This window comes from Mobula hypostoma, chromosome 7, assembly GCF_963921235.1.
Source record: "Mobula hypostoma chromosome 7, sMobHyp1.1, whole genome shotgun sequence".
Classification (NCBI taxonomy): domain Eukaryota; kingdom Metazoa; phylum Chordata; class Chondrichthyes; order Myliobatiformes; family Myliobatidae; genus Mobula; species Mobula hypostoma.
The window spans coordinates 16286915-16311932 of NC_086103.1; the positions used below are offsets into that span (position 1 = coordinate 16286915).

The 25018-nt window shown below is 49.1% G+C and overlaps 1 protein-coding gene across 2 annotated transcripts in view; it reads right to left on the reverse strand.

Moving 5' to 3' along the window:
• LOC134349166 (F-BAR and double SH3 domains protein 1-like) overlaps window positions 1-25018 on the reverse strand; it is a 78144-nt gene that overhangs the window by 41019 nt on the left and 12107 nt on the right. For both annotated transcript variants that reach the window (XM_063053092.1, XM_063053090.1), the window contains exons 3-10: window positions 21156-21201; window positions 14703-14776; window positions 11171-11315; window positions 7427-7563; window positions 5185-5248; window positions 3321-3449; window positions 632-754; window positions 90-185 (exon numbers count right to left, since the gene is read on the reverse strand). In XM_063053092.1, coding sequence (XP_062909162.1) covers window positions 90-185; window positions 632-754; window positions 3321-3449; window positions 5185-5248; window positions 7427-7563; window positions 11171-11315; window positions 14703-14776; window positions 21156-21201 — 814 coding nt within the window. The remainder of the gene's footprint in view (window positions 1-89; window positions 186-631; window positions 755-3320; window positions 3450-5184; window positions 5249-7426; window positions 7564-11170; window positions 11316-14702; window positions 14777-21155; window positions 21202-25018) is intronic.

A 25018-nucleotide genomic window follows, 5' to 3' on the forward strand; every position in this document is an offset into this window, starting at 1 on the left:
GAGGGGGAGGGGAGAGGTGGGAGAAGGGGGAGAGAGGGGGGATGGGGTCCTCAAGTCTTTGGGATGTCAGGGACTGTGGTGGGACTCACCTTGTCCGATCCCAGAGGTTGGAAGGTGAATGTCGAGGCCTCAGTGAAGATGGAATTTTCCTGGAGGAACAAGCGGATATCGGTCTCCCGCGAAACCTGTAGTGAGGCAGAGGCACAGATCGATCCCACCAGCTTCACACAGCCTCCTGAATCATCCCCCTCTCAGGCTCCAGTCTCTTCTCCCGTGGTGTATTGGAAGGTAATTTATTGATTCTGCTCAAATTCCACCGACTAGTTTGTGGGCAACCCCGCCGTAGTGGACCCTACCTGGAGTGACAATGAGTCCGTGTACGGGAAGGAGACAGAGAGCCCTGTGGCGTTTTGTCATGACAACATCGAGGAGAACGGGAGAGTATATATTCATATCTCAACTTTAGTTTAATTTAGTTTGGACTGGAGTTCTGGCTCATCGAGAGAGAAACCAGGCAGCTCCTTCAAAGGGCTTGCACAGGCAGAGTGCACTAAATCCTCACTTCCCTCCCACCAGAGCTCCACAGGTTACATCAGAAAAGCACAGACCCACAAATAAAATACTAGATGACCTTCCTGGAGGATTCTAGGACCTTCTGGAAACATTCCTGTCCCATCTGAGAAGTGTCCATTTCTGCCTTGCTGACGAGGGTGAGGAACTCCTGCAGTCTGTCGTACATGTCACCATCGAGGGTCTGGGAAAAGAAGATAGCTTCACAAATCCTCGTCCAGATTGTTCCGCACTGAACTCAACCATTTATACGCTAAGGCCAGAAAAATGCACCAGAACCTCCACCCCCACAGGCAGCCAGAGAAATTCCTCACATCCTCCTCGACCCTCACCATTTTCTACAGATGCAGCACTCCCACACCCCATCAGTGTGTGTGTCCCACTCCCATCGGGGAGGCTACGTAGCACCCACACCAGGACCACCAGACTCAAAAACAGTGACTTTCCCCAAGCAGTAAGGCTGATCAACACCCCCACCCACTAACCCACCCCTCCACACCTCCACCACCACTACTTTATCATTTGCTGTCAGTCACCTTGTGTACAGACACTCCTGTGCCTGGCGTCACTTTATGGACGTACAATCAATGTGTATGTTATTCTTAATTATTGTTTTCTGTGTCTTTTTGTGCTGCATTGGATCCGGAGAAACAATCATTTCATTTTCCTTTGCCCTTGTGTATCGGTAATGACAGTGAACAATCAGGAATCCCGAAGCCAGAGCACTCACAGGGAGAACACACAACAGTCATAAACCATGATTGCTGAGGCTGTAATCACGTGACATAGAAACACAGAAACCCTACAGCACAATGCAGGCCATTCGGCCCACAATGCTGTGCTGGACATGTCCTCGCTGCCATGGCACTCCACATACTTGAGAGAGGACTTAGTCCTTTTCATTTTGCAAGCAATGTACAGTCGGCATAGAACTTCAGCTTGGCTAACTCTGCACCAGCCATCTACCACCTACCCACATGCACAGCAACTAGTCTGTCCAAGACCGCAGAGGGTTGTGGACACAGCTCAGGACATCACAGAAACCAGCCTCCCCTCCATGGACTCTGCCCACACCTCCTGCTGCCTCGGTAAAGCAGCCAGCATGATCACCCACCCCGGACATTCTCTCTTCTCCAGGGGTTAATACTTTCTTGATTAGTAAGGGCATCAAAGGTAATGGAGAGAAGGCAGGAAAATGTGGTTCAGAGGGAAAATAAATCAGCCATGATCAAATGATGGAGCAGATTCGATGGGCTGAATGGCCTCATTCTGCTCCTTTGTCTTACGGACTTTCTCCCCCAGGGTGAAATGGCTAATACACGATGTTGTATTTCACTGCACAGGATCAGAAAAAGCTGCAGAAAATCGTAAACTCAGCCAGCTCCATCATGGACACTGGCCTCCCCAGCGTCATGGAGACTTTCAAAAGGCGATGTCTCAGGAAGGCAGCATCCAGCATTAAGGATCCCCACCATCAAGGACATGCTGTCTTCTCGTTGCTGCCATCAGGAAGGAGGTACAGAAGCCTGAAGCACACACTCAAGTCGTCACTTTTATTGTCATTTCAACCACAAACTGCTGGTACAGTACACAGTAAAAACGAAACAACGTTTCTCCAGGACCATGGTGCTACATGAAACAACACAAAACTACACTAGACTTCAGGCCTACACGGGACTACATAAAGTGCACACAACAGTGCAAGACAGTACAATACTTAATAAATAAGACAATAGGCACAGTAAAGGACAAATTACAGTTTAATAATAAATGATGTAAATGTAAACAATGTTTTAGCAGGAATTCAGAAAGAAATGAGCAAAAATTGCAAAGGGGTGGAGTGGTGTTCAGACGTGTGTCTGTCTGTGTCTGTGTAGGATGGTGTCAGACTAGACTCTGGGAATTGAGGGGGCTAATGGCTTGGGGGAATGATTCAGGAGCACCTTCTTCCTCTCCGCCAACAGATTTCTGAAAGGACAGTGAACCCATCAACACTACCTCAATATTTTCTTCCCCTCTCTTTCAGCAATATATATTTGCTTATATACAATATAAAAAGAGTAAAATTTATTCATATATATATATATACTGTATATCATGTGCAATAAGTTATATATATACTGTATATCATATGCAAGTAATATTAAACCTGATTCTATTTATAAAGTGTTTGGTGAAAACTACAGGAGATGTAGGAAGTAGGTTTTTCACTCTGGGAGTACTGGCTGCATGAAATGTGCTCCTGGGTTGGTGGTAGGGACGGATACACAAGGGGCATTTAAGTCATTCTTAATGAGGCACAGGGATGATAGAAAAATTGAGGTTTATTTTAGAAGGGAAGGGTTAGATTGATCTTAGAGTAGGTTGAAAGGTTAGTACATTGTTGGCCGAAGGACCTGTACTGTACTCTTCTATATTCTCTGTTCTCTGGGTACGTTCAGGATCTGGGGAAGCCAAGTCCAGAGATAATGGTTCTATGTTATACATTCTATGTTCTATTAGTACCTTCAAGATCTGGAGCAGGTCACTCTGGAGGTAATGGTCCAATGTCCTATTTGTACCTTCAGGATCAGGGGCAGTTTACTCTGGAGGTAATGGTCCAATGTTCTATGATTTACCAGTACCTTCAAGATCTGGGGCAGGACGCTCTGGAGGTAATGGTCCAATGTTCTATGTTCTATTTGTACCTTCAGGATCTGGGGCAGTTTACTCTGGAGGTAATGGTCCAATGTTCTGTGATTTACCAGTACCTTCAGGATCTGGGGCAGGTCGCTCTGTAGGTAATGGTCCTGATGCGCTGTTACTGCAGCCAAGGTCAGCAGGTACTCGTTCCGAGCTTCGGTTACACGTTGGTTACACTCCAGCAGCCGGGAAGACAGCTTTAAACCAGAACACAGAGTTAGCCATGCCCTTCAGCTGCCATCCAAGTGTGGCGAGAGGGAGAGGTGCGGACTTCCTGCAACATTGTTGGGTTCAGGGACTGCAGCTACAGTTGTGGAGACTTGAAACTGGGCTGACCTAATCTACTGCAGTTCTTGAACATGTGACTGAGAGGACTGATGAGGGGGAACAACTGGATGTGACATGTTTAAAGAGGACGTCAGAGGTAATTTTATTTACACAGACAGCGGTGCCCGCATGGACCGTTAGATGGGCAAGTGGATGAGAGAAAATGGAGGGCTATGTGGGAGGGAAGCATTAGATTGAACGTACAGTAGGTTCAAAGGTCAGCACAACATCAGGGCTGGAGGGTCTGTACTGTTCCATGGTCTGTTCTGAATGCAACGTTTCCGAGGCTGAGAGTTTAATTGGCAATGAGATTACCAATGAACTTACAGAAAGGTGTTCAGAGACAAGACCGAGCAGGGTAGGTGAGCCGGCAGAGCACAGTGTGACAGTGTGAGAGACCAGGGTAATGTTGCTGCTCAGAGGAACCTGGGTCACTGAAGGCTAACACTTGGGGCAGTCAGTAACTCACAAAGCAAACAGTAAATGGGTCTGTATTGGCAGAGAATTTGAGAGAAGATATTTTAGCAGCTATATAGAACCCTGGACATCTTAGATAGTTTTGGTCTCCTTACCGAAGACCGAATGGACTTGTCACAGAGGGAGCCTGGTCAAGATTCACCAGAGTGGTGCATGCAATAGTGGGGATGTCAGATGAGGAGCAAAGGATGGACGGGGCCTGCGGTCTCTAACGTTCGCACAACAGGGAAGGGGATGTCACATGTGGAACGATGGATGGACTGGGCCTGTGATCTCTAACATTTGTACAACGGGGAAAGGGATGTCACGAGGAGCGAAGGATGGACTGGGCCTGCGGTCTCCAACGTTCGTACAACAGGGAAGGGGATGTTACATGTGGAACAATGGATGGACTGGGCCTGCGATCTCTAACGTTTGTACAACGGGGAAAGGGATGTCACGAGGAGTGATGGATGGACTGGGCCTGCGGTCTCCAACGTTCGTACAACAGGGAAGGGGATGTTACATGTGGAACAATGGATGGACTGGGCCTGCGATCTCTAACGTTTGTACAACGGGGAAAGAGATGTCACGAGGAGTGATGGATGGACTGGACCTACGGTCTCGAACGTTCGTACAACAGGGAACATTAGGAGAGGATTTAAAGGAGGCATTCAGAATTGAAAAGAGCAAGAAACACAAAATGCTGGAGGAACTCACTGGGTCAGGAGCATCTATGGAGAGGAATAAACATACAATGTTTGTTCATTTGTTCCACATTCCAGTAATGTTTCCCCATTTTCCTTCCCTCTTTTTCAATTTCCCACTCTGACCCTCTCTTGGACAATGTACAATGACCAACTAACCCACTAAATGGTACGTCTTTGGACTGTGGGGGGAAGCCTGGGCACACTGGGGAAATGCACGCGCTCACGGGAAGCAATGTACAAACTTACAAAGGACGCAGGAATTGAACTACGAACTCCCATATCCCGCACCGTGATATCGTCGCACTAAGCGCCAAGTCACCGTGCTGTCTAATGTGGAAAATCACAGGAAGGTGGGAAGGAAGGAAGCTGGGAACTGGGATCGATTGTATAGTCTGTCGGAGAGCCGTCATTCGATCGATGGGCCGAGCAGCTTCTTTACCTTCACACTGAGCTTCTGCAGGCTGGTCTTGGAATGGAATATCCCAAATTCGCTCTTCTTTGACCTACAAGGAGATGAAAACATGTTGCCAATCTTCCTCGTACGGGCAGACCTCGGTTCTGTTGCCCCAACACAGCTGCTGTTTGTTGCCCAACGCAGAGGAAGCCTCTCCCCACAGCCAGTACCCACAGGATCACAGATTCCCCTCCTCCACCCATCCCGCAGAAACCAGCACCGGGCAGGCAGCTACGGCCCCTGAGCCTACCTGCAATGGCAGGGAGCTTCTATCAGCCACCCAGCGACAGGTCATAGTGAAGGTGCAGGTCTGAAATCAATCACGGCAGTTACAGGCTCACCACCATGACGTGTCAGTGCTACCAACCCATGCAGCAGGCAGGGAGACAGTGACGTTTGACAAGCACACACGAGGCAGCTTAACAAGATCAAACCCTATGGCATTGCAGAAACGATGCTGGCGTGGATAGCAGAATGCTCGACGGAGAGGAGGCAGCGAGTGGGGATAAGAGGTTGCCGGTCGCTAGTGATGTTCCTCAGGGATCAGCATTGGGACCATTACTTTTCACATTGTTTGTCAATGCTTTCGATCATGGAATTGATGGCTTTGTGGCAAAGTTTGTGGATGATCCAAAATTAGGTGGAGGGGTAGGTAGTGCTGAGGAAGCAATGCAATTGTGGCAGGACGTAGACAATTTGGAAGAATGAGCAAAGAAGTGTCAGATGGAATACAGTGTTGGGAAATGTATGATAATGCATTTTGGTAAAAGGAACAATAGTGTGGACTATTATCTAAATGGGGAGAAGGTTCAAACATCAGAGGTGCAGAGGGACTTGGGAGTCCTCGTGCAAGACCCCCAGAAGGTTAATTTGCAGGTTGAGTCTGTGGTAAAGAAGGCAAATGCAATGTTGGCATTTATTTCAAGGGGAATAGAATATAAAAACAAGGAGAGAATGCTGAGGCTTTATGACACTAGTCAGGCCGCACTTGGAGTATTGTCAACAGTTTTGGGCCCCATATCTCAGAAGGGATGTGTTGTCATTGCAAAGAATCCAGAGAAGGTTCACGAGGATGACCCCGGGAATGAAGGGGTTAACATATGAGGAGCATTTGGCAGCTTTGGGCCTGTACTAGCTGGAAATTAGAAAAATGCCGGAGGGGATCTCATTGAAACCTATCGAATGTTAAAAGGACTAGATAGGGTGGATGTGGAGGGAATGTTTCGTCTGTTGGGGTATTCAGAACTAGACGGGTGACCCTTTAGAACAGAGGGAAAGAGGAATTTTTTTTATATAGGCAGAGAGAGTGGTGAATCTGTGGAATGTTCTGCCACCGACTGCAGTAGAGGTCAACTCCGTGGGCATACATAAAGCGGAAGTTGATAGTTTCCTGATTGGACAGGGTACCAGTGGATATGGTGAGAAGGCAGGTGTGTGGGGTTGAGTGGGATCCAGATCAGACATGATGGAATGGCAGAGCAAACTCGATGGGCTGAATGGCCTAATTCTGCTCCTATGTCTTATGGGAGTGTGTGACTAGATAGTGTGGACAGAGCTTCACTCTCCAGTATGCCTGACCCCAGGAGTGTGTGATGGGACACTGTAAAGGGAGTTTCACTCTGTGTCTGACCTCGGGAGTGTGTGATGGGACAGTGTGGAGGGAGTTTCACTCTGTGTCTAATTTTGGGAGTGTGTGATGGGACAGTGTGGAGGGAGTTTCACTCTGTGTCTGACCCCGGGAGTGTGTGATGGGACGGTGTGGAGGGAGTTTCACTCTGTGTCCGACCCCGGGAGTGTGTGATGGGATGGTGTGGAGGGAGTTTCACTCTGTGTCCGACCCCGGGAGTGTGTGATGGGACGGTGTGGAGGGAGTTTCACTCTGTGTCTGAACCCGGGAGAGTGTGATGGGACAGTGTGGAGGGAGCTTCACTCTGTGTCTGACCCCGGGAGTGCGTGATGGGACAGTGTGGAGGGAGTTTCACTCTGTGTCTGACCCCGGGAGTGCGTGATGGGATGGTGTGGAGGGAGCTTCACTCTGTGTCTGAACCCGGGAGAGTGTGATGGGACAGTGTGGAGGGAGCTTCACTCTGTGTCTGACCCCGGGAGTGCGTGATGGGTTGGTGTGGAGTGAGCACCAGAGTCTGAATCTCTACAAAGATTCAGTCCCTTTGGGGAGGCATCAGTTGCCAGTCTGGGACGACTGCCCGCTCCTGGCTCCGAGCCCTACTTGGCCTCAGCCTCGGCCGCCTTCTCCTGCACCATCTCGGCTACTCGCTGTCGCTGTGCGTATCGTTTCTTCGCCTTGTTGAGCTCCTTCACAGCCTCGGTCAGTTCCGCCTGGACGTGGAGCAGCTGCTCTGAGCACTGTGGAGAGAGGACAGGGAGAGCAGCGGTTAATCTCGCCCCGTCCTGCACCAGCAGGTGGAGAAGTCAATGGGGGCAGCTGCATCGGGACCCTTTAGAAGGGGGATTCGCAAGGAGACCAAAGACCAGCAGATTTACCCAGATGACCACAGAGAGCATTCTAACGGTTTGCATCACCATCTGGTACGGTGGGGGGACACTGCACAGGATTGACATAAGCTGCAGAAAATTGTGAAGTCAGTCAGCTCCATCATGGCACCTTCAAAAGTCGATGCCCCAAGGGGCATTAAGGACCCCCATCACCAAGGACATGCCCTCTTCTCATCGTACCATCAGGGGCTCAACAATTCAGCAACAACTTCTTCCCCTCCATCAGCTTTCTGAAGGGACAAGAACCCATGGACATCTCGTCACTTTCCCCCTCTCGTTTTGCATTAATTATTTAACTTAATTATATACAAACACACACACACACACACATATATAAATACACATACATACACGTTCGAGGGGTGATTGATAAGTTCATGGCCTAAGGTAGGAGGAGTCAATTTTAGAAACCCTAGCATTTACACACTTAGTCCAGCGGTCGTGGAGCATACGGATCTTGGACCTCCAGAAAGTGTCCACAGCAGGGGTGATTGATAGTTCGTGGCCTAAGGTAGAAGGAGATGAGTTATACAACTCTCATAACATGCACATGCAGTTCAACACTTTGAGTCATTATGCAGAAAGTTTAAAGTTAATAACTCATCTCATTCTACCTTAGGCCATGAACCTATCAATCACCCCTGATGAGTTATTAACTTCAAACTTTCTGCGTAATGACTCAGTGTTGAACTGCATGTGCATGTAACGAGAGCTGTATAACCCATCTCCTTCTACCTCGGGCCACGAACCTATCAATCACCCCTGCTGTGGATACTTTCTGGAGGTCCAAGATCCGTATGCTTCACGACCGCTGGACTAAGTGTGTAAATGTAGGAGGGGACTATGTTGAAAAATAAACGTGCTAGGTTTTCTAAAATTGACTCCTTCTACATTAGGCCACGAACTTATCAATCACTCCTCGTATAAGAAGAGAGAGAAAAAGAGAGAGAGAAAGAAAATTTTTTAAAAAGATGTGGAAAGGATGTTTCCCATGGTGGGAGAGTCTAGGACAAAAGGGCACAGCCTCAGGATAGAGGGGCGCCCTTTCGAAACAGAGATGCGGAGAAATTTCTTCAGCCAAAGGGTAGTGAATTTGTGGAATTTGTTGCCACAGGCAGCTGTGGAGGCCAGGTCACTGAGTGTATCTAAGGCAGAGCTTAATAGGTTCTTGATTGGACATGGCATCAAAGGTTACGGGGAGAAGGCCGGGGAGTGGGGCTGAGGAGGGGAAAAGGGATCAGCCATGATCGAATGACGGAGCAGACTCGATGGGCTGAATGGTCTGGTTTGGCTCCTATGTCTTATGGTATTTTTAAAAAAACTCTTAGATGTATGATGGAAAAATGGAGGTTTGTGTGGGAGGGAGGGTTCAATTGATCTTACAGTAGGTTAAAAGGTCAACACAACTTTGTGGACCGTAGAGCCGGTGCTCATCTGTGCTCTATAACGTTACTGAATATCGACTGGGGAACGTGGATGGTCTTGATGGTCACCATGGACAGGACCGACTTCCTTCCTGAGGATGTTAATGCATTGGGAGCAGGTCAGATACCTGCATCTGCTGGGTCGTCTGGGTCTATATTCGCTGGAAAAGCCTGTGAGGGATTTCGCTGAAACACTGGGTGCTGAGGGAAGGTGATACAGTGATTTTGGATAAGGCGTTTCCTCCCAGTCTACCTCGTTATGATCTTGTCTAACTGCACTGCACTTTCTCTGTCTTGCTCTTTATTCTGCGTTGCTAGTTTTGAGATTAGATTTTAGATAAAGTTTAACTTTATTTGTCACACGTACCTCGAAACATAAAGCAAAATGTGTCATTTGCACCGAGAACCAACACAGTCCACGGATGTGCTGTAGACAGCCTGAAAGTACCAGTGTACTCCCAGAATGTCTACACTCTACATCTTTGAAATGTGGGAGGAAGCCCATGCAGGCACAGGGAGAACGTACAAACTCCTTACAGACAGTGAAAATAATCCAAACGCAAAAACGCTTTACAGACAGCGACAGCAACTGGACCTGGTCACCAGCGCTGTAAACCATTATTACGCTCGCCCCTGTGTTACTGTGCTGCCCTTCAAAGCCTCCTGTTTACCTCACACCACCTGAATGCACTGGACAATCTGAGTGAGTGTGGATCACTCACCCCTCCTCCAGGAGACCTTACAACCAGGGGTTACCCTTCAAAAATATGTGCTCACCCACCCAAGGAAGGGGAGTGGAGGCCACGTAATTGATTTTATTTAAAGCACGGGCTTGATTAGTAAGAGTGTCAAAGGTTACAGAGTGAAGGCAGGAGATTGGAATTGAATGGGAAAGTAAATCAGTTGTGGTGGAATGGTGGAGCAGATTTGATGGGCTGAATGGCCTAATTCCCTCCGATGGAAAAGCTTTATTACTTCTCGCAGGGGTGGTGAGTCTTGGGACCTCTTCCTCAACAGGAGGCAGAGGGAGACATCCTTGTCATGAGACAGGAGAACGGTTGCTGAGCGCGAGTCGGGTGAGGAGAGCCGGCAGGTCCTGTACCCTGGTGAGATCAGGACACGCCCGTCCTAGCAGGCAAAGTCAGCGCCGGTGGGCTGGCTGATGAGATCCAATGGTCAGGTAGGTGGTTCTGCAACGCTCCGTGAAGCATGAGGGGATGACGAGGCACAGAAAGAGTCGTGCTCATCCACTGCGACCAGGTTTGTGACGACTACTCACACCACTGGACGTGGACTTCCGAGTCTGAGAGAGTGGAGCTGTCCCAGCACAACGGCTTTTCCACTTCAAAAACTTCCCCGCACAGGGTTCCTGTCATCGCCCGATACGATGGACACAAACACTGTTCATACAGATCAGATCATTACACAGTGCAGCAGAATGCAGTACAGTGTCACAGTTACAGAGAAAGTGCAGTGCAGCTGAACAATAAAGTGCAAGGTGAAAACAAGATAGGTTGCGAGGTCAAGAATCCATTTTATCATACTAGGGAACCATTCAACAGTCTGAAAACAGTGGGGTAGAAGCTGTCCTCGGGCCTGGTGGGACGTGCTTTCTCTGATAACAGTGGGGTAGAAGCTGTCCTCGGGCCTGGTGGGACGTGCTTTCAGGCTTTTGTATCTTTTGCCCGATGGGAGAAGGGAGAAGGAAGAAGAGAGGAGGACAGAGGGTGGTGAATCTGTGGAATTCATTGCCACAGGTGGCTGTGGAGGCCAAGTCATTGGGTAGGTTTAAAGTGGAGGTTGATAGGTTCTTGATTAACAAGGGCATCAAACGTTATGGGGAAAAGGCAGGAGAATGGGGTTGAGAGGAATAATAAATCAGCCATGATAGAATGGTGTAGACCTGATGGGCTGAATGGCCTAATTCTGAACTATAAGGGGCTGAGTGGCCTCTCACTGTCCAGGCCCAGCTCTCTAGGGTGGGGCAGACACTGTGGACAGCCCCCTTGTCCTGGTCCCTGCAGACTGCTCACCTTCTTCAGCCTGACGTCCTTGGCCAAGCGTCCAGTCTTGCCCGCCTCAGCGCTGACTGTCCGGTAGGTTTCTGCAGACGCGGCATGCGCTTGCCCAAGCTGGGCGGTGGCCTCGATGGTGGACCGCCAGGCGATAAACGTGGACCTGGAAGATGCAGATAACCATTGAGCCCAACACCGGGACAGCACGAGGCCATTCGACCATCCGTCTGTCAACCCTATCCCAGCACTCCAACTGTGTCTTCCTGCTCGCATGCTCCCTGCAGCTATGCAATCCACAGTTATAAACTCACAACTGCCCTTCCCACCACCCTCCCAAAAGGGGGGGGGGGTCTTTTCACTTCCAGATGTGCCCAGGGGTGGCAGTCTGTGATTTAAGGTTCTCATCCTGGGCACCCCAACTTCCAGAATGGAGTTCCCTCCTGCGCAGCTCGACTGAAACCCCCTTCACTTTCCAGCCCTTCCTGAAGTTTAACTCTCCAAGGCTGGAGCTTCATGAGAATGATCCAGGAATGAAAGAGTTAACACATGAGGAGCGTTTGATAGTCCTGGGCCTGTACTCATTGGAGTTTATGGAGATTAGAAGAATGGGGGGGGGGGGTCTCATTGAAACCTATTGAATATTGAAAAGACTAGATCGACTGGATGTGGAGAGGACGTTTCCTATAGTGGGGGAGTCTAGGACCAGAGGGCACAGATAGAGTGGATGTGGAGAGGATGTTTCCTATAGTGGGGGAGTCTAGGACCAGAGGGCACAGATAGAGTGGATGTGGAGAAGATGTTTCCTATAGTGGGGGAGTCTAGGACCAGAGCGCACAGATAGAGTGGATGTGGAGAGGATATTTCCTATAGTGGGGGAGTCCAGGACCAGAGGACACAGATAGACTGAATGTGGAGAAGATGTTTCCTATAGTGGGGGAGTCTAGGACCAGAGGGCACAGATAGAGTGGATGTGGAGAGGATGTTTCCTATAGTGGGGGAGTCTAGGACCAGAGGGCACAGATAGAGTGGATGTGGAGAGGATGTTTCCTATAGTGGAGGAGTCTAGGACCAGAGGGCACAGATAGAGTGGATGTGGAGAGGATATTTCCTATAGTGGGGGAGTCTAGGACCAGAGGACACAGATAGACTGGATGTGGAGAGGATGTTTCCTATAGTGGGGAAGTCTAGGACCAGAGGACACAGATAGACTGGATGTGGAGAGGATGTTTCCTATAGTGGGGGAGTCTTGGACCAGAGGGCACAGATAGAGTGGATGTGGAGAGGACGTTTCCTATAGTGGGGGAGTCTAGGACCAGAGGGCACAGATAGACTGGATGTGGAGAGGACGTTTCCTATAGTGGGGGAGTCTAGGACCAGAGGGCACAGATAGACTGGATGTGGAGAGGACGTTTCCTATACTGGGGGAGTCTAGGACCAGAGGGCACAGATAGAGTGGATGTGGAGAGGACGTTTCCTATAGTGGGGGAGTCTAGGACCAGAAGGCACAGATAGACTGGATGTGGAGAGGATGTTTCCTATAGTGGGGGAGTCTAGGACCAGAGGACACAGATAGACTGGATGTGGAGAGGATGTTTCCTATAGTGGGGGAGTCTAGGACCAGAGGGCACAGATAGAGTGGATGTGGAGAGGATGTTTCCTATAGTGGGGGAGTCTAGGACCAGAGGGCACAGATAGAGTGGATGTGGAGAGGATATTTCCTATAGTGGGGGAGTCTAGGACCAGAGGGCACAGATAGACTGGATGTGGAGAGGATGTTTCCTATAGTGGGGGAGTCTAGGACCAGAGGACACAGATAGACTGGATGTGGAGAGGATGTTTCCTATAGTGGGGGAGTCTAGGACCAGTGGGTACAGCCTCGGAATAAAGGGACGTCCATTTAGAATTCAGATGTGGAGCAATTTCTTTAGCTGGAGGATGGTGAACCTGTGGAACTCAATGCCACAGATGGCTGTGGAGGCTAAGTCATTAAGTATATTTAAAGCAGAGGGTGATAGGTTCTTGATTAGTCAGGGCATCAAAACTTCTAGCAGGGTGGTGGGGGGAGAAGGCAGGAGAATGGGGTTGAGAGGGATAATAAATCAGCCATGATGGAATGGCAGAGCAGACTCGATGGGCTGAATAGCCTAATTCTGGTATGGTCTTTTGTTGAACCGAGGAGGGATGCTGATTGTAAGGCACGACAATATGACCATTTGGTGGGGTGGGGGGCGTGGTGAGAAACTTTCTCCACATGAACTCAACCAACACATGACAGGACTTACGACAGCAGAGTGCGGATACAGGTATGGGCCCATCGTATCTACGTTCACATCACACTGATCCTTTCTGCCCGTGCACAGCCCATTCCCTGCACGTTCATGGGTCTAACCCACACCAACCGGACGCCCACCACTCTCCGTGTAAACAAAACTTGTTCTGAACATCTCAAATTAAATTTTCCCTCCTCACCTTCAACCCATGCCCTCTCGTATCTGACAATGTCACCTTCAGAAAAATAAAAACAATTTCTCCAAGTTCCGGTAGTTTCTCCCTCTTCCCATTTTGGTTCCACTCTCACATCTTCTCTTCTCTCCTCAGCTGCCCATCACTTCCTTCTGGTTTCCCCTCCCACCCTTTCTCCTCTGGTTCACTTCTTTATTATTAAGATTCTTTCTTTGGCTCTTTACCTCGTCCACCTTTCACCTCCCAGCTTCTCACTTCATCCCATTCCCTACCCACCCACCTTCTCCCTCTCCTGGTCTCACCCATCACCTGCCAGCTTTCCCCCACCATCTCTTGCTGGCTCCTTCCCCCTACATCTCCAGTCCTGAAGAAGGTCTCAGTCTGAAGCTTCAATCGTTCATTCATCTCTAAAGATGCTGCCTGATCTGAGGAGTTCCTCCAGCCTTTTAGACCAGAGCAGAATGAGACCATTCAGCCCGTCGTCTGCTCCAGCATTCCATCATGGCTGATTTATTATCCCTCCCAAACCCCAATCTCCTGCCTTTTCTCTGTAACCTTTTGACACCCTGACTAATCAAGAACCTATCAATCTCCACTTTAAATGTATCAAATTAACTTGTCTCCACAGCTGTCTGTGGCAATGAATTCCACAGACTCACCACTCTCTGGTTGAGGAAATTCCTCCTCATCTCTGTTCTAAAGGGACATCTCTCTATTCTGAGGCTGTGCCCTCTGGTTCCTAGACTGCCCCACTATAGCAAACATCCTCTCCACATCCACTCTATTGAGTCCTTTCAATATTCAGTCGGTTTCAATGAGACTCCCCCCTCATGTTTCTGAACTCCAGTGAGTACAGGCCCAGAGCCACTTTGTGTGTGTTGGTCAGTGAGATGGAGATGGTGTAGACACAGTCAGTTTATTGACTGACATGAGGCACTGATTTTCCATGCATCCCGTTCTGCCGTTGCTGTGGAGATCACCTGCGGACATCGGAGTGCGGCTGGGGTCCGTGGGGGGGGGTGTCTATGGGGGAGGGGGAGGGGGTCAGTAGTCTGTAGGTGAGGGCAGCTCCAGGCCATAGACGTACCTGCTGTCAGTGGCATCTGCCTTCCCTCTGCTTGAGTCCTTCTTCAGGTACTGAGCCGCCAGTCTCTGCAGGGCCTGTAGAGAAAGGGTCTGGTCAGAGGGGAACGATCCTGGGAGGACAGACTCCCCCAGACTCAACCACCCCAACAACTGAGAGGAAGCCTGGCCTGAAAACTCACCCCAACCCTCAGGCTGAAAACTCAGTCCCAAACATCAGACCGCCAGGACCTTACCGTACAGAGATAAACCGAGTCTAACCAAAAAAAGGCAGTACAGTACCCATCATTCAGGACCCCTATCACCCAGGACATGCCCTCTTCTCATTGCTACCATCAGGGAGGAGGTACGGGAGCCTGAAGACCCACACTCAATGTTTCAGGAAGAGCTCCTTCCCCTCCGCCATCATAGTGCTGAATGGACAGTGAACCTCACTAGTTAGCTCTCTGTTTGCACTACTAGTTTATTTTAATTTCACGATCCCACCTTTGGGTGCTGTGCATTCTGCTGTCTGCGTTCCCCTACCCTTACAGCAGGATCCGTTTAACAAGCTGCATCACTGAAACTGGAAACTGCGCTGTGGCAGACAGGAGAGCTCTCCAACAGCTGGTCAAAACCGCCCAGTGCATCACTCGCACCCATCTAACCTCTGTGAAGGGCATACTGTATCTACAGAAAGGTGCTGGAAAAGGCCCGGTAACATCAGGAAGGATCCCACCCACTCTGCTCACGGACTGTTTGTCCCACTCCCATCAGGGAGGAGGCTACATAACATCCCCCCGGGACCACCAGACTCAAAAACAGTTACTTTCCCCAAGCAGTAAGGCTGATCAACACCTCCACCCACTAACCCACCCCTCCACACCCCCAACCACCACTACTTTATCATTTCCTGTCAGTCACCTTACGTACAGTCATTCCTGTGCCCAGTGTCACTCTATGGGCACATAAACAATCTATGAGTATAATCTCTTATGTAGTTATACTAATGTGTTGGCGCATGGCCAAATGGTTAAGGCGTCAGTCTAGTGATCTGAAGGTCGCTAGTTCGAGCCCCAGCCAAGGGAACGTGTTGTGTCCTTGAGCAAGGCACTTAACCACACATTGCTCTGCCACAACACCGGTGCCAAGCTGCATGGGTCCTAATGCCCTTCCCTTGGACGACATCGGTGGTGTGGAGAGGGGAGACTTGCAGCCTGGGCAACTGCCGGTCTTCCATACAACCTTGCCCAGGCCTGCGCCCTGGAAACCTTCCAAGGCGAGAAATCCATGGTCTCACGAGACTAACGGATGCCTATTTATACTAACTGTCATTTTTTTAATTATTATTGGGTTCATTATCTTATCGTGTTGTTTTTTTGTGATCCAGAGTAACAACTATTTCATTCTCCTTTACACTTGTGACATTAAGCAATCTTGCATAAACTGATTGAGTCAGTTCTGTCCCTGGCTTGTTGCCTGGGATGGAGGCATGTGGTGGAAAGTAGGGTTGGACAGGCTATGTTTATTCATACTGAGGCCACAGAGGCCGAGGGGTGACCTTACAGAGGTTTATAAAGTTATGAGAGGTACAGATAACTCCGCCATGGATGGTTGTGTAAAGAGGAGGGTTGGGTAAGATCATCGTGTTAAAAACCCACCCAGAGCTACAGAAGCACCAAAGGCCCCATCCCCAGGAGGGAAAGGATCTTCAACGGGCTACAACTTGAAAGAAAACCTGAAGATCCGTGTTTGATATGAAGATAGATGAAGGGGCATTTAGCTTTGAGAAAGCACGGAGGCTGCACAAGGTCCCAAGACAGATTGAATCCATAAACACCACCCCACTTTTTAAAAGTATATCACTTCTGATTTTGCACTATTTAATATACATAAATACTTAATGTTATTGAATTACTTATTTATTTTTCTTTCTCTATTAATATGTATTGCATTGAACTGCTGCTGCTAAGTTAAGGAATTTCACGACAAATCCCGGTGACAATAAACCTGATTCTGAGAATGGGCAAGGTGGCAGATGGAATACCGTGTTGGGAAGTGTGTGGCCACGCACTTTGGTAGGAAAAAATAAAAGCACGGGCTATTTTCTAAATGGAGAGAAAATACAGAAAAACTAAGGTGCAAAGGGACCTGGGAGCCCTTGTGCAGGATTCCCTAAAGGTTAATTTACAGGTTGAGTCTGTGGTGAGGAAGGCAAATGCAATGTTAGCATTCATGTCCAGAGGACGAGAATATAAAACAAAGATATAATGCTGAGGCTTTATCAGGCTGTTTTACTGGAGACGCCTCACAGAGTATTGTGAGCAATTTTGGGCCCCTTGTCTGAGAAAGAATGTGCTGAAACTGGAGAGGGTTCAAAGGAGATTCACAAAAATGATTCCAGGATTGAATGGCTTGTCATATGAAGAGTGTTTGATGGCTCTGGGCCTGTATTCACTAGAATTCGGAAGAATGAGGGGAGACCTCATTGAAACCCATCGAATGTTGAAAGGTCTTGTTAGAGTGGATGTGGAGAGGATGTTTCCTGTGGTGGGGAAGTCTAAGACCAGAGGGCACAGCCACAGAATAGAAGAATGTTCATTTAGAGTGGGCATGAGGAGGAATTTATTTAGCCAGAGGATGGTGAATCGGTGAAATTCATTGCCACAGGTGGCTGTGGAGGCCAAGTCATTGGGCGTATTTAAAGCAGAGTTTGAAAGGTTCCTGATTAGTCAGGGCGTGAAATGTTACGGGGAGAAGGCAAGGGAATGGGGTTGGGAGGGAAATGGATCAGCCATGATGAAATGGCGGAGCAGAATCGAGGGGCTGAATGGCCAGGTTCTGTTCCTCTGTTTTAAGGCTTGCATATGGACTCCTTGGATGCAGCATCCAAGGTCGACCTTGAGCAACAGAAGGCCTCAATGTATTGATGGCTGCTGAGCCAAGGTTCCTAATGGATCTGTATGGATTGGCCAGAGACGTCCAAGAGATTGTTCCGCTGGCTTGTTGCCAGATGTCAGTCTGCAGAGTAAGCAACATCCTTTCGCACTGGGCTGTGCGAGAGAACAGAGGAATACGATCTAGAAGCCTTGCCCGTATTGACAGGCAGCCCACAACAATGATGGCATATTTCCACAACTTTCTGTAATTTTTCCCCATTCTTCAGTTTCCCGTTCCGGCCGCCTGCTTCTTCACCTCGCCTACCTATCACCACCCCAATGCCCCTCCTCCTTCCCTTTCTCCCATGGTCCACTCTCCTTTCCTATCAGATTCCTTCTTCTTCAGCTCTTTACCTCTTCCACCTATCATCTCCCAGCTTCTTACTTCGTCCCGTTCCTCTACACACCTAGCCTCACCTCTCACCTTCCAACTTGTCCTCCTTCCCCTCCCCCCGACTTCCTTATTCGGTCCCTTTCCGCCTTCCTTTCCAGTCCTGAGGAAGGGTCTCAGCCCGAAACATCGACTGTTTATTCATCTCCATCGACGCTGCCTGACCTGCTGAGCTCCTCCAGCATTTTGTGTGGGTTACAATGATAGCTGCCTCCCGGCAGGGACACTTCCTACCTGTACTGAGCCCGTGATTAGAGGCAGGCCCTACCCATTCCACAGCTAACAGTAAGTCCAACACAGCCATCGAGAAGCCTGGCAGATGGCCAGAAGTTAAAAGAAGATTGGGGAGAGTTCCAACACTCCATCACTGGACAATACTGGAGATGGGAAGAACTTAGAGCCAAGCGCTTGGCAGACTATAAGACATAGGAGCAGAATTAAGCCTTTATTCCTTCTACTAAATGTCATGACCATACACTGCATTCCATCTGTATTCTCCTAATCCAAGTCCTTCCACAGTCTCCCTGCTTCAACACGACCTGCCTCTCCACCTACCTCCATTCTGTCCACAAACTGTGCCACAAAGCCATCATTTCCGTCAGCAGTATAATTGACATATAACATGAAAAGAAGTGGCCCCAATATCGACCTCGGTAGGACACGTCACTGACAGCCAGTGCCTTTATTCCGAGCCTTTGTCCCCCACCAATCAGCCAATGCTCTCCCTATGCTGGTACCCGTCTTGAAATACCATGAGCTCTCAACTCTTAAACAGCCTCACCTGTGGTACCTGGTCAAAGGCCTTCTGAAAATCCCAGTAAACAACATCTACCGACTAAGAAAGCTAATGGCGTGCTGGCCTTCCTAACAAGGGCAATTGAGTATAAGAGCAAAGAGGTCCTTCTGCAGCTGTACAGGGCCCTGGCGAGACCCCACCTGGAGTACTGTGTGCAGTTTTGGTCTCCAAATTTGAGGAAGGACATTCTTGCTATTGAGGGAGTGCAGCATAGGTTCACAAGGTTAATTCCCGGGATGGCGGGACTGTCATATGTTGAACGATTGGAGTGACTGGGCTTGTATACACTGGAATTTAGAAGGATGAGAGGGGATCTGATTGAAACATATAAGATTATTAAGGGATTGGACATGCTGGAGGAAGGAAGCATGATCCCGCTGATGGGTGAGTCCAGAACCAGAGGCCACAGTTTAAGAATTAGGGGTAGGCCATTTAGAACGGAGTTGAGGAAAAACTTTTTCACCCAGAGAGTGGTGGATATGTGGAATGCTCTGCCCCAGAAGGCGGTGGAGGCCAAGTCTCTGGATGCTTTCAAGAAAGAGATGGATAGAGCTCTTAAAGATAGCGGAGTGAAAGGTTATGGGGAGAAGGCAGGAACTGGAAACGGATTGTGGATGATCAGCCATGATCACAGTGAATGGCGGTGCTGGCTCGAAGGGCCGAATGGCCTACTCCTGTACCTATTGTCTATTGTATATTGACTCTCTTTTGTCTATTCTGACTTATTTCCTCAAAGAAATCAGGAAGCAGTGTGGGAATTAGGTTTTCCAGGACAATAGGGTGGGGAATGGAGGACTGTGTATGTGGGTGGGTGGGTGTGCTGGAGGGTTGGAGGGAAGGTGGGTGAGTATGCAGGAGGGTGGGAAGGTTGGAGGTTTGGAGGGAGGGAGGGTTAGTGTGCTGGGGAGGGAGGGATGGAGGGTGGGTGAGAGGTAGATAGGTGTGCTGGAGGGAGGGAAGGTTGGAGGGTTGGAGGGAGGGGCGAGTGTGCTGGGGAGGGAGGGATGGAGGGTGGGTGAGAGGTGGGTGAGTGTGCTGGAGGGAGAGAAGGTTGGAGGGTTGGAGGGTGGGTGAGTGGGAGGGTTGGAGGGTGGGTGAGAGGTGTGTAGGTGTGCTGGAGGGTGGGAAGGTTGGAGGGAGGGAGGGTAAGTGTGCTGGGGAGGGAGGGATGGAGGGTGGGTGAGAGGTGTGTAGGTGTGCTGGAGGGTGGGAGGGTGGGAAGGTTGGAGGGAGGGAGGGTAAGTGTGCTGGGGAGGGAGGGATGGAGGGTGGGTGAGAGGTGTGTAGGTGTGCTGGAGGGTGGGAGGGTGGGAAGGTTGGAGGGAGGGAGGGTAAGTGTGCTGGGGAGGGAGGGTGGAGGGTGGGTGAGAGGTGGGTAGGTGTACTGGAGGGATGGAGGGATGACAGGGGCTTGTTTCGCTCTTCGTCAACACAAACGACTCTGCAGACGCTGAAAATGCAAAGCAAGACAAAGTGCTGGAGGAACTTAGCCGGTCAGGCAGCATCTCTGGGAATGAACAAACACTCGATGTTTCCAGCCCCAATGAAGGTCTCGGCACAAAATGTCGACTGTTTATTAATTTCCATCGATGCTGCTGACATGCCGAGTTCCTCCAGCATTTGGTGCGTGTTGTGTTGTTGTTGTTTCCGCTGTTCTGCTGAGCATTGCGGGCATGCTTTGTTAGCGCCAGAATGCGTGGCCGCCCCTCCAAGGCTGTATTGGTTGTAAACGCAAACGACGCATTTCACCGTGATAAATAAATCTGAAGCTGAGCTGAGACAGGAAGTGGGCTGAGGCAGAGAACATGGAGGTGCAGGTAATAGGCTGGTCAACACCCTGAGAGCCGGGAACAAGGAGGGGGTGGGGAACAGGTTGAGGCAGGGGTGGGGAAAGGGCTGGTGAATGAGTCGGGGGTGGGGAATGGGGCGAGGTTGGGGAACGGGCTGGTGAACGGGGCGGGGTGGGGAACGGGTTGGTGAACGAGTCAGGGGTGGAGAAAAGGGCTGGTGAACGAGTCGGGGGTGGGGAACGGGGCAGGGGTGGGGAACGGGCTGGTGAACGGGGCAGGGGTGGGGAACGGGGCAGGGGTGGGGAACGGGGCAGGGGTGGGGAATGAGTCGGGAGTGGGGAACGAGTCAGGGGTGGGGAACGAGTCAGGGGTGGGGAAAAGGGCTGGTGAACGGGGCAGGGGTGGGGAACGGGCTGGTGAACGGGGCAGGGGTGGGGAACGGGGCAGGGGTGGGGTACAGGGCGAGTCTATGAGATGACGATTCCCAGAATTAGACTATAAGACCATAATTAATTCTTCTGCAGGCTGTGCGGCAGCCCGACCCAGAGCCATGGGAGCATACCTGACCGTATTCCTTCTCAATGGCTGCTCTCTGTTTACTGAACGACCTGAAAGAAAACACAGCAGTGAGGTCGGTGTGAAACATCAGCCCGTCCATGGAAAAACAATCTCACAGCAGGTGTACAGGAACCAATATGGGGGTCACTCTGTGGCAGAGGGTGACCTCAGCTCCAACCCTTGGCACAGACAGGGGAGGATGAGAGGTAGCGAATAGAAAGAGGGACCAGAACGGAGGATGACAGCTGACTTGACAGAGGTGTACAAGATGATAAGAGGCACAGATCGAGTGGACAGTCAAAGGCTTTCCCCAGGGTGGAAATGGCTGATACGATGGGCATAATTTGAAGGTGACTGGAGGAAGGTATCAGGAAGTTGTCAGATCAAATTTGCTGGTGAACGCAGCAGGCCAGGCAGCATCTCTAAGAAGAGATACAGTTGACGTTTCGGGCCGAGACCCTTCGTCAGGACGTCTCAGCCCGAAACATTGACTGTACCTCTTCCTAGAGATGCTGCCTGGCCTGCTGCGTTCACCAGCAAATTTGATATGTGTTACTTGAAATTCCAGCATCTGCAAAATTCCTCGTGTTTAGCAGGATGTCAGAGGTAAGTTTTCCACACAGAGAGTGGTGGGTGTGTGGAATGCTCTGCAGGGGAGGAGGTAGAGGTAGATAAAGTACATAAGAAATAGGAGCAGGAGTCGGCCATCCGGCCTATCGAGCCTGTTCCACCATTCAATAAGATCATGGCTGATCTGTCCGTAAACTCAGCTCCATCTACCTGCCTTTTCCCCGTAACCCTCAATTCCCCTACTGTGTAAAAACCTATCGAACTGTATCTTAAATATATTTAGTGAAGAAGCCTCAACTGCTTCCCTGGGCAGAGAATTCCACAGATTCACCACTCTCTGGGAAAAGCAGTTTCTTCTCATCTCCGTCCTAAATCTTCTCCCCTGAATCTTGAGGCAATGTCCCCTAGTTCTAGTCTCACCTACCAATGGAAACCACTTTCCTACTTCTATCTTATCTATCCCTTTCAAAATTTTGTATGTTTCTATAAGATGTCCTCTCATTCTTCTGAATTTCAGAGAGTATAGTCACAGGCGATTCAATCTCTCCTCATAGGTTAACCCCTTCATCTCTGGAATCAACCTGGTGAACCTCCTCTGCACTGCCTCCAAAGCCAGTATATCCTTCCTCAAGTATGGAGACCAGAACTGCACACAGTACTCCAGGTGCGGCCTCACCAGTACCCTGTATAGTTGCAGCATGACTTCCCTACTCTGGAGTTGATTAGAGAACTTAAGGTAAAAGAACCTTTGGGGAAAGAGGTCATAATATAATCAAATTCACCCTGAAATTTGAGAAAGAGAAGCTAAAGTCAGAGAGAAGTCGGTCAGAACTGATTGGAAAAGAACACTGGCAGGGATGATGGCAGAGCAACAACGGCTGGAATTTCTGGAAGCAATTCAGAAGGCACAGGGTATATCCATCCCAAAGAGGAAGAAGTATTCTGAAGGCAAGATGACACAACTCTGGCTAATGAGAGAAGTCAAATCTAACATAAAAACCAACGAGAGCATATAATAGAGCAAAGATTAGTGGGAAGTTAGAGGGTTGGGAAGCTTTCAAATGCCTACAGAAAGCACCTCCATCTCTGTAATCTGTACAGGGTCCATGAAGTTGATTCCACATCTCCTAAGGAAATGCAAATGCAAAAAGTTCATTTAAGATCTCCTCCATCGCTTTTGGCTCCACACATGGATTACCATTCTAATCTTTCAGAGGACTAATTTTGGCTCTTGCAATCCTTTTACTCTTAAAGTAGCTGTGGAATACCTAAGGATTCTCCTTCACCTTGTCTGTTCAAGCAACCTCATGCCTTCTTTTCGCCCTCCTGATTTCTTTCTTAAGTGTTCCCTTGCATTTTTTATACTCCATAAGCACCTTATTTGTTCCTACCTGCCTATACCTGGAATGTACTTCATCTTTTCTCTTTATCAGGGCCTCAATATCACTTAAAAACAAAGCTTCCCTCATGTCACTCAAGTCATTAAGAGGGGAGGAAGGCAAAAGAAAGGAAATTATAGGCCAATTAGCTTAACCTCAGTGGTTGGAAAAGTGTTGGAGTCTGTTATGAAGGACAAGGTTTCGGGGTACTTGGAGACTAATGATAAAATAAGTCAAAGTCAGCATGGTATCTGTGAAAGGAAATCTTGCCTGACAAATCTGTTAGAGTTCTTCGCGAAAGTAACAAGCAGGATGGACAAAGGAGAGGCAGTGAATGTCACTTACTTGGATTTTCAGAAGGCGTTTGATGAGGCTGCTTAGAACATAGAACATAGAAAACCTACAGCACATTAGAGGCCTTTTGGCCTACAATGTTGTGCCAATCACGTAACCTGCTCTAGTAGCTGCTTGGAATTTCCCTAGTGCTTAGCCCTCTATTTTTTCTAAGCTCCATGTACTTATCTAAGAGGCTCTTAAAAGACCCTATTGTATTTGCTTCCACCACCGCCACTGGCAGTGCATTCCACGCACTCACTACTCTCTGTGTGAGAAACTTACCCCTGACATCCCCTTGGTACCTATTTCCAAGAACCTTAAAACAATGCCACCTCGTGTTAGCCAATACAGCCCTGGGAAAAAGCCTTTGATTATCCACACGATCAATGCCTCTCATCATCTTATACACGTCTATCAGATCACCTGTCATCCTTGGTTGTTCCAAGGAGAAAAAGCCAAGTTCACTCGACCTATTCTCATAAGGCATGCTCCCCAATCCAGGCAACATCCTTGTAAATCTGGAGCTTAGGAGATGATGGCGCCTAACAGCGACCCCTTTGCTTGCATCTTCAGAAACGATTCTATTTCTATCTTTAATATCTCTATCTCGTTGAAAAACCTTAACATGGAATTACACATTGACATCAGTTCTTTGTGGGAATGGGACCTGCTCTTGGGATCTGATGACTGGCCACTATTCGATATACCAAGGATGCGGCCTAGAAGACTAGCGCGCCTTCAGAGTTTTGGGATTTCGTGGCTCTGGAAGCTGGCGGACTCGAGGTCGGGGGCTCCACAGGAATATAGTGTGTTGTGGGTGTACACAGAAGATCGGAAGCAGCAAGCTGGCTGCAGGTTGTGTGCCCAAAGACCCGATTTCTTTGGGCACAGAGCTCAGGAAAAGCAATGCAATAGACTTTTAAAATCACAAATCAGCGAGTTGTTTGTTATGTCTCCCCTCTCGCTGTGAAACCTGTGGTATGTCAAATTACCGGGTGAATGAGTAGTATTTGGGGTACAGTAAGTCTGCAAGTCTGTATCTTTAGTGATGCTTTGCTGCACGCTTGACTGCTTGTGGGGGGTGTCGATGTTTTTTTGCTGGTGGGGGAGGGGAGATCATTACTTTGTTGCTGCTTACACGAGGGAGGGAGGGAAGCTGGGGGGCAGCTTTGGGGTTCTAACGCTTAACACTTCATTCTTTGGGGCACTCCTCTGTTTTCGTGGATGGTTGTGAAAAAGAAGAATTTCAGGATGTATATTGTATACATTTCTCGGACATTAAATGTACCTTTGAAACCATTGAAATCTCTGAATCTCCTCTGCACTCTCTCTATAGTTTCCACATCCTTCCTGTAGTGAGGTGACCAGAACTGAACACAGTACTCCAAGTGGGGTCCAACTAAGACCGGGTTCACTCAACCTATTCTCATAAGGCTCCCCAATCCAGGCAACATACTTGTAAATCTCCTCTGCACCCTTTCTATAGTTTCCACATCCTTCCTGTAGTGAGGTGACCAGAACTGAGCACAGTACTCCAAGTGGGGTTTGACCAGGGTCCTATATAGCTGTAACATTACCCCTC